The 14219-nt window shown below is 45.3% G+C and overlaps 1 protein-coding gene across 1 annotated transcript in view; it reads right to left on the reverse strand.

The window, feature by feature from the left end:
* Positions 1–6335: 6335 nt before the first annotated feature.
* STING1 (stimulator of interferon response cGAMP interactor 1) overlaps positions 6336–14219 on the reverse strand; it is a 57905-nt gene continuing 50021 nt past the window's right edge. The window contains exon 7 of the mRNA XM_033927224.1: positions 6336–6869. Within this exon, the coding sequence (XP_033783115.1) occupies positions 6679–6869 (191 nt within the window). The 3' untranslated portion in view covers positions 6336–6678. The remainder of the gene's footprint in view (positions 6870–14219) is intronic.

A 14219-nucleotide genomic window follows, 5' to 3' on the forward strand; every position in this document is an offset into this window, starting at 1 on the left:
GAGGGATCCGCACCGAAAGGGGGTCCTCCAGCACGGTCTTCGCGCTCCTTTGTGGCCAAGTGCTTTTGCTTGCTAGCTTTAGGCACTTTGATGACCACCGGAGGGACAGTGGAAGGCGGTACCTGAGCCAAGGAGACGGGGACAGGCACCGATGCTGAACCGGAGGCAGAAGTCGGAGTGAACGATGCCGGCTTCACGATGCCAGATGCAGGAGTTGTCGATGCAGGTTTCGAACGAACCGGCGAAACCGCAGTAGAAGTGGAAGCAGACGGCTCTTTGGCAGACTCCATCTTAAACATCGACTCCCAAAGTAAGCAGCGCCGTTTGAACGATCGCGCAGTGAGCGTGGAACAAGGCCGGCACGATTTCGGAACGTGTTCTGGACCAAGACACTGAAGACAGCGTCGATGCGGGTCCGTCAACGAAATCGCACGCTGGCACTTGCTGCACTTTTTAAAACCGGTGATTGGCCGGGACATAGGCCGGAAAATCGTCGCCGCTAGGTTGAAGGTGCTCGGCCTAAGCCACGAGGCCGGCCCGGCCGAACCGCCGGAAGAAATAATTTTAACTTTTTTTTTTTTTTAAATAGAACGTAAAATTGAAAGAAATCAAATAAACAACAAAACGCGGTAGTAAAGAAGGCAAATATACTGAAATTCAGTCAGCGCAGAATGAAGTGAAACTTCTCAGCTCCGCGGAAAGAAAAGAACTGAGGAGACACGCCCGGTACATCGGGCGGGAAGGCACTGGCGCATGCGCGGTGCGGGCATCTCGAAACTTCTGAGTTTCTTCAAGCAAGACATGCTTGCAAGATGTCCGTATCGGGGCTCTGTCGGATGACATCACCCACTAGTGAGAATACCTGCCTGCTTGTCCTGGGATAATACACTGTACTGAGACAACAGTGACCAGAAAAACCATCGTGATCAGGAGGTCAAGAAGCTTTTACAAACTAAGAATGATTCGAACACTGGCTCCTCTTCTCGACACCAGTTCCCTTAACGTACTGATTCATTCACTTGTAATCTCAAAAATAGACTATTGCAATTCACTTTTAAAAGGAATATATCATAAGGATTTGAAACGTTTACAGTTAATTCAAAATACGGCCATTAAGTTAATTTCAAAGGCATCAAAGTATGATCATGTTACCCCTCTGCTAAAAGACGCCCACTGGTTGCCAATTTCACATAGGATATCTTATAAAATAGCTCTTTTAACATTTAAAACCTTGCAAACCAATTCTCCAGCTTTCATTGATAGATTATTGATCCCTTATGACCCACCAAGATCTTTGAGATCCATAACCCAATCTAACCTTAATATCCCTTCATTGAAGATGATTGGCACACGTCGTACTACCATTTTTTCGGTAACAGCCCCAACGATTTGGAATTCTCTTCCGTTGTATTTAAAAATGGAAAATAATCTAACATCATTCAAAAGCAAATTAAAATGCTTCCTATTTAAAGATGCTTTTAACTGAAGTTTTACTTTATCTTAAATTTAATTTTAATTGACGTCTTAATTTTAATCTCTTTTTTACTCTTTTAAATTAATCTCCCTGCCCTTTTGTTCTTTCCATTAATGTCTCTTCTATTTACTATAACTATTGTATTTCTCCCCTCTTTACCTTGTGTGTCTTTTGTTCGTTCGTCCACAACAATTTTGTATGTATTATAGTTCGTCTGTAGTTTTCTTTTTTTCTTTAAAAAAAGTATGTATTAATTGTAATATTGTTTGTCTAAAGGAAAAAATTTTTATTCTGTACAACGCTTTGTAGAATCGATAAGGCGTTTAATCAAATAATTAAAATAAACAATAAACAAACAATAAACAATAAACAATAAGAGCTACATCCTATAGTGGTTCAAAGGAAGCCTTATCAAGGCTTTGTAAAATGATGTTAAGAGTCCACGAAGAGAAAAGAAGATACAAGGGAGGGCTTGGACAAAGCGTCTCCCTCACACACCTGGTCAGATCTGAAATAGTAAATGAATTAGCTCCTCTGTGCACCTAAAAACACACAAAGCCTGCAACCTGAACTTTCAGGGAGGCCACTGCCAGACTTCTGGCTAAACCCTCCTGAAGGAAAATGAGGACTACCTAATTGGGAGCCTGCTCAGGCTTCACTGCACCCCCGGTGAGAAAAGCCTACCAGGCTTTGGCAGAAGAAGCCAAAGTAGAGGATACTTCAAGTGCAAAAGAATCATGATAACTACCTCCAAATAACTGCTCACTATCAAGGCTGAGCACTCAAAAGCCATGCCAAAAGACCAAAATGTCGTGGGTTTTCCAAGGACACCAGTCCCTGACTAAGAAGATATTAATAAAAAGGGAACCGGAGTCTCTCATCCCGCTAAAGACATACAAGAACTGCATACCACGGATGGCGAAGCCAAACCAGAGTTACTAAAGACACCAGGCCAGAATGTGTTACTTATCCAGCAGATGACCTGACCTATCAGAGGCCATGGGGGGACATCACAGAGGAACTCGTGAGCCAGCCAGGGCCAAACCAATACATCTGAACCTAGCTCCCACGTTGTTCGTTGACTGAAAGGTGCCCGGACTTTGAAATCTCTGCTGAAGCCAACAAAATCCTCCAGGGCAAACCCCGGCTCTTGTGAGAGGAACCAGGCTCCTGAAACCAGGAAATGTTGGCCGAGGAAGACTGCTGGAACAGTGGCGACTCTGGCCCCATGGGCCGCCGAGAAAGGCCGAAGAGCTTCCTCCCAGTGGAATGCCACAGTTCTATCTTGCAAGAGAGAGAGAGAGAGAGAGAGGGCAGTAGAGCTCCCTGACAATGTACATATGCCACCACCATAGCGTCGAAGAAAACTTGCACCACTGATTCTTATGAAGGGGCTGGAGAGCGAGTAGCGCCAGCCGAATTTCTGAAGCTCAAGACGATAGGTCTTGCAGACCAGGAGTCCACTACCCATGAATGGAGTGGGCCCCAGAAGGAGCCTGCAACCCAAGATGCTGGCATTCATGCTAAGAGTTAACCACTTGGAAATATGAAGAAGCCAGCCCTAGCCGAGAGCCACCCTGAAGCCACCAGCTCAAATTGCCGCTATCTGGCTCTGTCCAGGAGAGCAGCCGTGAAAGGTGGAAAAACTCAGCAGAGATCAACAAGAGAAGAAGGGCTCCCATCAAGGATGCATAGCCGCTCTGGCCCAGGGGATCGCCCCCAAGGAGGCTGTTCGAGCACCAGAACCTGCAAATAAACCCAGGCCGAGAGAGCCGGACAATCCAAGAGAATTCAAATCTGTTGATGAAGGTTGTCTAATCGCCCTGAGAAGAAATGCACGATTCCATCTGGAGATGAAAAGAAGGCCTAAAAAAGTCCAGAGACTGGGAGAATGCTCTGTGTCTCTTCCTGAACTTGCCTTGCCTGCAGCAGAGACACTACCATCCCCACCATGTCTTCGTACACCCAATGAAATGGAACCCAGAGCACCTGCTGTCCCAGCAAGGGTGGATGTGGACCCCTTGCTGGCGGAAAACCAGCTCAACTACAATTACTGGGATGAAAGGGGTGAGGCCAAGGGGCAGAGCTGTGAACTGGAAATGCTGATGTGGAACATGGAAAAGCAGAAACCTGCGATGCTCAAGGGAGATTGAAATATGGAGGAAAACCTCTGAAAAATACAAGAAGACTAGAAAATTCCCTAGAGACAGCAGCTAAGCTTGAAGTGGGTGACCAATCATAGAACCAGAATGTGTCTTCAAATCACCGAGCCCGTCTGGCACAAGGAAGTATAAGGAGCATTCACTTAAGTCCTCATTCAGGGTACTAGAACTGGTTTAAGCATCCCGAAGACCAAGAGGTGCTACAGAATATCACAGACCTTAAACTTTGCCGGCGACTTGTCAGAGTTCAGAAACCAAACCAGAGGCAGGCAAAGATTAACAAGTGACCAATGAAAGTCGAATCCATACTGACAAAACAGTAGAAGAAGACGGGCACTTTTTATTCTAATGGGTTTTTTTGTGTGTGTGTGTGCGTGCAAGTGTGTGGCATAGCCACTGTACAGGAACTTGATGACGCCTGGAATCTGAACCATGGTAACGGAGGCCCTATTAATGTCTCAAGGAGGAAAAAACAGAATAACCCTGACGACACCTGCGGGAGGAACGAAGAGAACTACAATCCACTCCTGAAGGTCAGCGAAGCTGGATTACAGGGAGCAATGTAGGGTAGCGAGCACCATACCTGAGAAAAGATCATTCTGAACTGTACTAACAAGAATCCGGACCTTGCAAGGATGGCCACTGAAGGAGAACCTCGAGGCTGTGTCCACATCTAAAAACATGTCCAAAGAGACTGGCGCTCGGTCTCTGCACCAGCAGAACTAAGACTCAAAAGAGATCATAAAGGACAGTCAGCACCGCAGCCACACCAACGAAGAATAGGTATGCACCACCACAGAGGACGCATTGCTCAGGCCGGAATGACAGGCATGTGCCAAAAATGAAGTGGCCACCACCACTTGGGCTACCTGAGGATGCTAGAAAAGAATATTTTATATCAGAATAGCCTCAGGCATCCTGAGAGACCTGAATATTCACTCCCCAGCCCTAGGGAGGGCTGCATGCTGGAAACCTGCACCACAGCAGAATCTACCTCAGGCTGTTCAGACCTGCCAAAGAGCAGGATTCAGGAAATAAAACAGAGACAAAGCTGTAGCAGATCAGAAAACGCTGTCTGGGATCACATTGTTCTGAAACTTGTCCCAGGATCCGTGGACGGAATAGAAAAGGCACAGAACAGACCAGGACTGAAGCCTGGAAAGTGAAAAACCCAAACGGAGCTCTTACAGAACATCAACTAGAAAGAGGCAGACAGAAGCCCACTGAAAATGCGAAGAAGGATCAGAAACTCCAACCCTGGATGCTCAGGGAGGCTGAGGAGACCAGTCTCAGCAAAGGCAGCAGCTGGATCCAAATTAAATTTATTATTTATTTCATTTTCTGCCCCGTTGTCCCCAAAGAGCTCACCTGGGTGAAATTTTCTTCAAAAGGCATGGACCCAGTCTGGCACCCCAGCCAAAGAGAACACAGAATAGGCGAAGTCCGAAGCTCTCGTCCACTCCCCCGGTGTGCTAAGGCACGTGTTTCAAATTTACTGATCTGGTGCCAATCCGGCGCAATCAATGTCTAAATCCAATAGATTAGGGGCTGGGGAGTCCATCCCAATTGATCTTGAGTCACATTGAGGGGGTTTTGAGGCAGAATTTAAAGTTAGCACAAAAGATCAATTTTCAAATTCAAGACGGCTGCTGTCACAAATTCGCGCCAAAAACAGCAAAAATAACAAACATCTGAAAATAAAAAATAGCGATTTGTGGTCTGGGGAGGTGGAGGACATGAACCCTACCCATAAAAACTGTGAAAAACAGGTTTTAAAACATTTTCCAAGCCACCCCGAAAGTTCCCATAGGAAACATTGGAGTTACTCACAGTCTGGTGCCTTCTGCCTGTCAGCTTTTTTTAGCAGCTGAATGGAGAAACAAGGACTTTTCTGCCCCAAAACAACTCCAAATGCCCAGGAATGGAGATCTTCAGACTGCCAGCCAGCCAGACACCGACCCCCAACCTCCACCCCCACGGATCCTCTGCCATGTGGTCCGGGACGGGAAAGGCAGCCTACACCCTGAAACCCAGGTGGGTTTCTGTCTAGACACACTCAGCCTGCACTAGAAACCTGTGACTGTGGGGTCACCGGCTAGCAAACTCCACGGGAGGGACCCTGGGTACTTCTGGAAGGTGGCATATAGCTGGCTGGTTTCAAAGATCTACAAGCGTCTCTCTTTGAAGTTGCAGTCTGGCCCCGCAGAACTACGTCCTTTTCTCTGACAGCGGACCACCAGGAAATGAAGTTTAAGTTAACTTTAATCGGCAAATTAAGAAACAGAAGCAGCAAAAGACTTCTGCCCAGGCTGCTTGCAGAAATTAAACACTGATTTTGCCACTAGTGCACCCTGTGTTCTGAAATGATGTGAATTCCTGCAATACCCGGATTGCAGGTTAGGATTGAACACCTAGCATATGGAATCCAGAAGGGACGTACAGAAGTTCCATTTGTAACCCAGTATCAGGGTTACACATGACCACCAGAGAGATAAAGGCATGACCCCCCCCCCCCCACACACACTCACTAGAGCTAATGTAATGTAGGCATCTAAATGCAACAAGGACACAGGTAATATGCAGTATTTTATCCCAACCATGCTCCATGCATTAAAAAGAGACATTCTAGGGAGGCAATTGAAAAGTAGGAATGTAATTTAAGATTTAAAAATGCATACACACAATAGACATACCAACAAGAAGTTTCAAGTTTTTATTAAAATTTGATGTTGCTTTTCCGACTTCTAAGCGAGATGCAGATTAAAATATGGGGAAAATGCCAGTAACAAAATTTTAAAAAGAGCAAAAAACAATATTAATCAAATGGCGTAACTAGACAAGGACATCAACTAAGACATTACAATACAATTCAAATAGGATAGGATACAAACAAGGTAGGAACGATGGGTAAGGGGGCTGAAACTTGCATAATTTAGCCTCATAAACAAAGGGTACACAGATCAATTGTATTTTAAAATCAGTTAGAATTTTGTGGAATAAAAAGATACTTTTGCTGTTAAGCATCCTATCAAAAGTTTACCCTTAAGTGCCATGACTGTGTAAAGAATGAGGTGATTCAGAATTACTCAGCATCAATTCTGGCTCTGAAGAGGCAATAGAAGGATGATGCATTAAGGGGCTGTATTCCTCCTTTGCCTGTTGCTCCAAATGCCATAATACTTCTCGGGAAAGGAAATGAATGTTCTGGGCTTCATCCTCAGAAATGGCAGAATCTAGAAGAAATCAGAAGATTTATTATTTGTGTACTATGTAACACAAATGAATATCACATGCACAATGCTTATTTAGTACAAGAAGTAATGGTTCAACCGGACGAAAGCCTTTTGATGGAGCTAAAGAGCCTGAGAGAGGAGGTTCAGCGCTTAAGGAGCATCCGAGACGACGAGACCTTCATCGATGGAGTCATCCAGGAGCTGTCTCAGATCGCTGAACAGGAACCTGACAAGACCGCCCTGGGAACACCCATAGCATCCAAAACGGCCACCTTGAGACAAACTACCGGAATGCAGGAAGTGGTTGGAGACGCTGACTCCTGGCAGTTGGTGACTTCCTCCACAAGAAAATGCAGAGGACCTAACTCTGTCTCTTTTTCCCCCATACAGGACAGCTCAACATCGACACCTCATATCGCCCTGAGGAACAGATATCAGCTGCTACAGGAAGGTCCGGAGAAAGAGCTACAAGTAGTTGTTCAGCAGACGGTTCCAACTCCGGAATCAACAGTACAGCCCACCCCTAAGAAGCGCAGAGTGGTGGTCATCGGAGATTCGCTGCTGAGGGGCACCGAGGGACCAATCTGCAGACCAGACCTACAATCAAGAGAGGTCTGCTGTTTGCCAGGGGCCAGGATCCGGGATGTCACTGCTTGCATTGACAGACTCATCAAGCCCCGAGACCACTTCCCCATGGTTCTAATCCACGTCGGAACCAACGACACCGCAAGGAGCAGCCCGGACAGCATACCTGAAGACTTCAGGGCCCTGGGGGAGAAGCTGAGGAGGATGGATGCGCAGGTAGTCTTCTCCTCGATTCTCCCAGTGAGGGGCAAGGGCAGAGCCAGAGAGGATCGAATACAAAGGACGAACGACTGGCTGCGAGGATGGTGCAAGGAGATGAACTTCGGGTTTCTGCACCATGGAGAAGCATTGCAAGGACTACAGGGACACGACGGGCTACACCTAACCAGAAGAGGGAAGAATGTCCTTGGACACCGCCTAGCCCGCCTACTCCACAGGGCTTTAAACTAGGTAAGTCGGGGGAGGGTACAGGCACAAACAACATACCAGGCGAACTAAAATGCCAATACATTTATGAGGCTGAGGAAAGTAGACACCGAAATTCTGGGTCAGGGGTGAGTGCACACACTTTTGAGTCGGGAGTAGGGTCACATCATATTTATGGGTCACATTGTAATTCCGGGTCTAGGGGGAGTACACACTGTAGTTCTGGGTATATGGGGAGTACACATTGTGGTTCTGAGCCTCAGGAAAGCACAAATAACACAAACAATGCTAAAGGTGTTCAAATAGCTCAAACAGGAATATCCCCACTGAGACATAACAAAAATATAACATGGAGGGCTATGTACGTCAACGCACACAGTTTAGGAAACAAGATCCTGGAATTGGAAACAGAAATAAGGAATGTCGACCTGGATGTGGTGGCGATATCCGAAACCTGGCTCACAGACTCCCACGGGTGGGACATGGTCATACCGGGTTACAACTTGCTTCGCCGGGACAGAGAGGGTAGGAAGGGAGGGGGTGTAGCATTATATACTAAAGATGACATTAAGGTCACGAGAATCTCAGATGTCCAGTATACTGGAGAATCCCTTTGGGTTAATTTGGCCAGAGGGAAGGACAAATGCTTGTATCTTGGCGTAATTTACAGACCCCCAAGACAACAGGATGACCTGGATATGGAAATAATCGAAGATATAGAAAATATCACCTTGCGTGGGGACACAGTATTGCTAGGTGACTTCAACATGCCTGATGTGGATTGGGTTACACTTACCTCTGCTTCCGGCAGCAGCAAGAGGCTATTAAACTCTATGAAAGGAGCAAGCCTCAGGCAACTGGTGTTGGAACCGACAAGGGATCAGGCAATACTGGACCTGATACTTACCAATGGAGAAAGTGTCACAGAGGTCTCGGTAGGCGACACATTGGCCTCCAGTGACCACAACATGGTATGGTTCAATATCAGGAAAGGTTTCACTAAATCTACTACACTAACCAATGTCCTCAAATTCAAGGACACAAATTTCAAAGAAATGGGAGACTTCGTTCACCAGGCGCTACAAAGCCAAGAAGAAACCAATAACGTGGAAGACATGTGGTCGACTTTGAAAGCAACCATACAAGAAGCAACAAACCGCTATGTAAAATCAGTAAGTAAACGGCGAAGGAACAATAAGCCACAGTGGTTTACTGCGGAGATCTCAGACCTGATCAAGGAGAAGAAAAAAGCATTCATCTCTTACAAACAATCAGGGAAGCAGGACTCTAGAGCAGACTACCTGGCCAAATCAAAAGCCGTCAAAACAGCAGTCAGGGAGGCTAAATTCCTCATGGAGGAGTCTCTAGCAAAGAACATCCAGAAGGGAGATAAATCCTTCTTCAGGTATATCAGTGATAGAAGAAAAAACTCAGGCGGGATTGTACGTCTTAGGAAACCAGACGGAGACTATGTGGAAAAGGATTCGGAAAAAGCCCAACTATTAAATGAATACTTCTGCTCAGTCTTCACCCGAGAAGCGCCAGGGCTCGGCCCTCAGCTACAGACAAGGGTTGGCTCAGTTGACCCGTTTAGTAACTTTGAGTTTACGCCCAGCAGTGTCTACGGTGAGCTGTCAAAGCTCAAGGTTAACAAAGCAATGGGGCCGGACAACCTGCACCCCAGGGTGCTTAGGGAGCTGAGTGATGTCTTGGCGGAGCCACTGTCCGCGCTCTTCAACCTCTCCCTTAGCACAGGCAGCGTCCCGTTGGACTGGAGGATGGCTAACGTCATTCCACTCCACAAGAAAGGCTCAAAGATGGAGACAGCAAACTACAGACCAGTGAGTCTAACATCGATAGTGAGCAAACTAATGGAAACTCTAATCAAACACCAATTAGATAAGATCCTGGATGAGGAGAATCTACGGGATCCCCGACAACATGGATTTACTAAGGGGAGATCCTGCCAATCCAACCTGATCAGCTTCTTTGACTGGGTAACAGGGAAGCTGGATATTGGGGAGTCCCTGGACATCGTGTACCTGGACTTTAGCAAAGCATTCGATAGCGTACCACACTGCAGGTTACTGAGCAAGATGAGTTCTATAGGATTAGGTAACACATTGACGAAATGGGTTGGGAGCTGGCTTGGAGGTAGGCTCCAAAGGGTGGTAGTGAACGGCACCCCCTCCGAAATGACGGAGGTGATTAGTGGAGTACCACAGGGCTCAGTCTTGGGCCCAATCCTATTCAACATCTTTATAAGAGACTTGGCAGAAGGGCTTCGAGGTAAAATAACATTATTCGCCGATGACGCCAAACTTAGTAATGTAGTGAGCAAATGCACAACAGACGAAGATTCAGTGCCCGACAACATGATGCACGACCTACTCCTACTGGAGCGATGGTCTAGGACATGGCAACTCAACTTCAATGCCAAAAAATGCAAAGTTATGCACCTGGGCAGCCAGAATCCATGCAAGTCTTATACCCTTAATGGCGAGATCCTAGCAAAAACGGTAGCAGAACGAGACTTGGGGGTAATCGTCAGTGAGGACATGAAGTCTGCCAATCAAGTGGAGCAGGCTTCGTCCAAGGCAAGACAAATCATGAGCTGCATACGAAGGGGTTTCGTCAGTCGTAAGGCGGAAGTTATTATGCCATTGTATAGATCCATGGTGAGGCCCCACCTGGAATACTGTGTGCAATTCTGGAGGCCGCATTATCGCAAGGATGTGCTGAGACTGGAGTCGGTGCAAAGAATGGCCACCCGGATGGTCTCGGGACTCAAGGATCTACCATACGAAAAACGGCTTGACAAATTACAGCTATACTCGCTCGAGGAGCGCAGAGAGAGGGGGGACATGATCGAGACGTTCAAGTATCTTACGGGCCGCATCGAGGCGGAGGAAGATATCTTCTTTTTCAAGGGTCCCACGACAACAAGAGGGCATCCGTTGAAAATCAGGGGCGGGAAACTACGAGGTGACACCAGGAAATTCTTTTTCACCGAAAGAGTGGTTGATCGCTGGAATAGTCTTCCACTACAGGTGATTGAGGCCAGCAGCGTGCCTGATTTTAAGGCCAAATGGGATCGGCACATGGGATCTATTCACAGGGCAAAGGTAGGGGAGGGACATTAAGGTGGGCAGACTAGATGGGCCGTGGGCCCTTATCTGCCGTCTATTTCTATGTTTCTATGTTAAGAGACTTGTGCTCTAAAATCTCTATATAAAATATTAAAGATCTAAGGGCTGTATGACACACTCAACTATTCCCAGGATTTCCTTATTTGTTTCTTAAATGGTCTATTCCTGGGAACCATGACTAGATACGTTCTCTTAGGCTTCCACGGCTGGCATCACAATTGTTGCAGTTGTCCGAGTTTTGCCACGTCTGGGTAGGCTGAACCAACATTTCAGCCATCAAGATGGCTGAAGTGTCTGTTCTACCTACCCAGATGTGATGAGTCCTGGACAACTGCAACAATTATGACCAGTTACCTCCATGGGCCCAATGGATCAATTTATGAAACTTCCCCAATCTCAGATGTCCCCATCGGAGTCCTGTCATCAGATAGGAGGCCAACGATGGATCTTTGTCTGAATACATTTCTTAGTGGTCCTAGCTCACCACAAATGGAGAATTCCTTGGCTGCTTCAGCCATTCAGATGCCTACCAATGCCATCAGTGAGACAACAGTGCAAGAAGGAGAGATTGGAGCACAGTTGCTGTACATGGCTCACTGCAGGTGGCAGTAGAGGAGTTTGGTAGATTTCTGAAGTTTCAAGTCTGGACGAGGACTACTGAGTATGACAGATCTGTTTGTGAATTGACTTTTGAATTTTAATTAACTTGTCAAAAGCAATACACCTTGTATATAATATGAGAGGAGTGGAGGAAGTAACCCAATGATTGGAGTAGCATCCGGACATGGTTGGTACAAGATGATATAGTAATCCAACATTCCCAAGATTAGGGATTGTACTAAGAGACAAAATTGTTGCTCATCAAAAAATGTGTATGTGTCTTAGGTTGCACATCGTTATGAAGGGAAGCAAGGTTCAAATCCCACTTCTACTCCTTGTAATCTTGGGCAAGTCATTAAACCCACCACTGCCTAAGGTACAAACTTAGATGATAAGCACTCCAGGGACAGGAAAATACATAACTTAGAGTTACTCCTGAAAAAAGTGTAGGCTAAACCCAAACTCATTTCCTTCCCCTTACTGGCTTAGATAAATAATTTGAATATTATTATTACTACTACTATTCATAATAATGATAGACTGGATGCATTTTAAGCAAAGATGGAGATAATTAAGATTAAATTGTGCTTGAATGAGCAAGAAAATGTAGTCTTTGAATGTAATAAGGCAGAGGCCTTGAAAAACATGAGAAATTAATATAATCTTTGCAATAAATTTTTCCAAATACCCTTTAACTTTTCCTAAATAAATGCTTAAAAGATATCCAATTGAAATTCTAAAGAGCCCCTTGAAGGCAATTCTGTGATGTGTGAGGTCCACCACCTTCACACCAAAGGAACCTCTTGTAACAGAAAGGCCCTTGCTGAATCAATTCCTTGCCCTGTACACTAATTTAGTAAAGTTTGAATTGCCATTTTCACTGTGCACCCGAGGAGATATAGCTGTAGCAGATCAGAAAACACTGCCCGGGATCACATTGTTCTGGTACCTGTGGCTGATTATGTGTACAGGAGGCAGGCTAGATAAACACTATCAGATAAAAAGAGGGTAAATAGGAGAAGTGATGAAGCTTTTGGGACACTGATCCCCTCAGGGAAGAATGGAGATGTGGACTGGGGGGAGGGTTAGATAGGCAGCATATTTGCTCGAATAGGGTGGTACATGATCAGCTAGTAGAGGGTCTTGCAAAACAAAGAAACTTTCTGGATAAAACCCTCATGCTTTGGCAGAGTTTCTTTAGAAAAGCTGTGCCATACTTACAGAAATATGCTGGCACCCTGTAGGAGTTTTTTTTTCTTCTCTCCGTTGTATATGTCCAAACTGATTTATTTCTGATTTGCCTAATGCTGCTATAATACTTATTACTAGAATAAAAAGTTATTTGCTTTGGAATATACAATGTAAGCCTTGTGTTTTTCCTTCACGACGGATCCCCAGTGAGGTAAAGTAACGAGCCTTTATTTCAAAGTAGTTGAGAAACACTGCTGTAGGCAATCAGCCGGCACCAGCTCCTCTCTGGCCCTCTTCCCTGCTGGCACCCCCCTACTGGGGTCTCAGGGCCCATCTGGAGGGCCTCTGCACATGCACGGACGTCGACGTGATGATGTTACTTATGCATGTCTGTGCACTTCTGGGTGCCTCAAACTGTGGCCACTACCTTTAGTGTGCCCTGGTCAGAATTGGCAGATAAAATAACCATAACACATCAAGTGCATATGAGTAAAGTAGCTTGATGTGTTATGTTTATGCTTTTATCTGCCGATTCTGACCCAAATATAGTGTGAGGTAAATAAACACTGTTTGGTGGTATTTTCACTCCTGGAAGTTTTTTTTGCCTGGGCTAAATGTTTCTTAAATACTGGAGAAGTTTTAAATGAAGTTATTTAAAAATATTATATCAAGACTATTAAAAAGTGCATAATTAAAGATTAAAAAGTAATTTAGTGGTAGAGTGGGGATAGAGCTGGTGACTTGAACAGGAGCTCATGAACATTGTTCAAATTAAAAATACCCATATCAGTTAGAGTGCTCCACTTTCTGAGGCTCTATCACCCCCTTTACTGGCATCATAGCTGCATTTTATACAAGTATTTGGTTCTCTAGTGGATGTTTTTGAGTAGTAGCTGTTACTGTTATATACATATGTACAGTACATTTCAAAATCATGTATGGTTGAAGCTCTGATCTTTGGTGACAATGTGGTTGGCAGTGATCTTTTTGTCACATCTGGTAGTCCTGTCTGAAAGTTCAGGTCTGCTGGGATCAGGTCCAAGGCTTGGTTCAGCTGAACACTGGCTCTCAGGAACTAGTGGTTTGCTGGAGGAGACTTGTTCATCAAATCTACACTGCTAATAGGTTGGTGATAGCTTCAGCATGGAAACAGCAAGACATCTCGGGCCTCGCCCCGGTACAAGCTAAGATCTTCTATATTTACTCGATATCTAAACTCACAAAGATTTGTTCTTTTTTATGAGGAAATCTGGTAATCCTACTTAAATGAGTATCAATATAAACATATTGTCAACATAGGAAAAGAATTTCACACCTAGACAGAAAATTTACCACAAAATGATATCATATACACAATGAATAATATTGGGAACAAGTGCTGGTTTTAAAATTCCTCCCG

Source organism: Geotrypetes seraphini, chromosome 18 (assembly GCF_902459505.1).
Source record: "Geotrypetes seraphini chromosome 18, aGeoSer1.1, whole genome shotgun sequence".
Classification (NCBI taxonomy): Eukaryota; Metazoa; Chordata; class Amphibia; order Gymnophiona; family Dermophiidae; genus Geotrypetes; species Geotrypetes seraphini.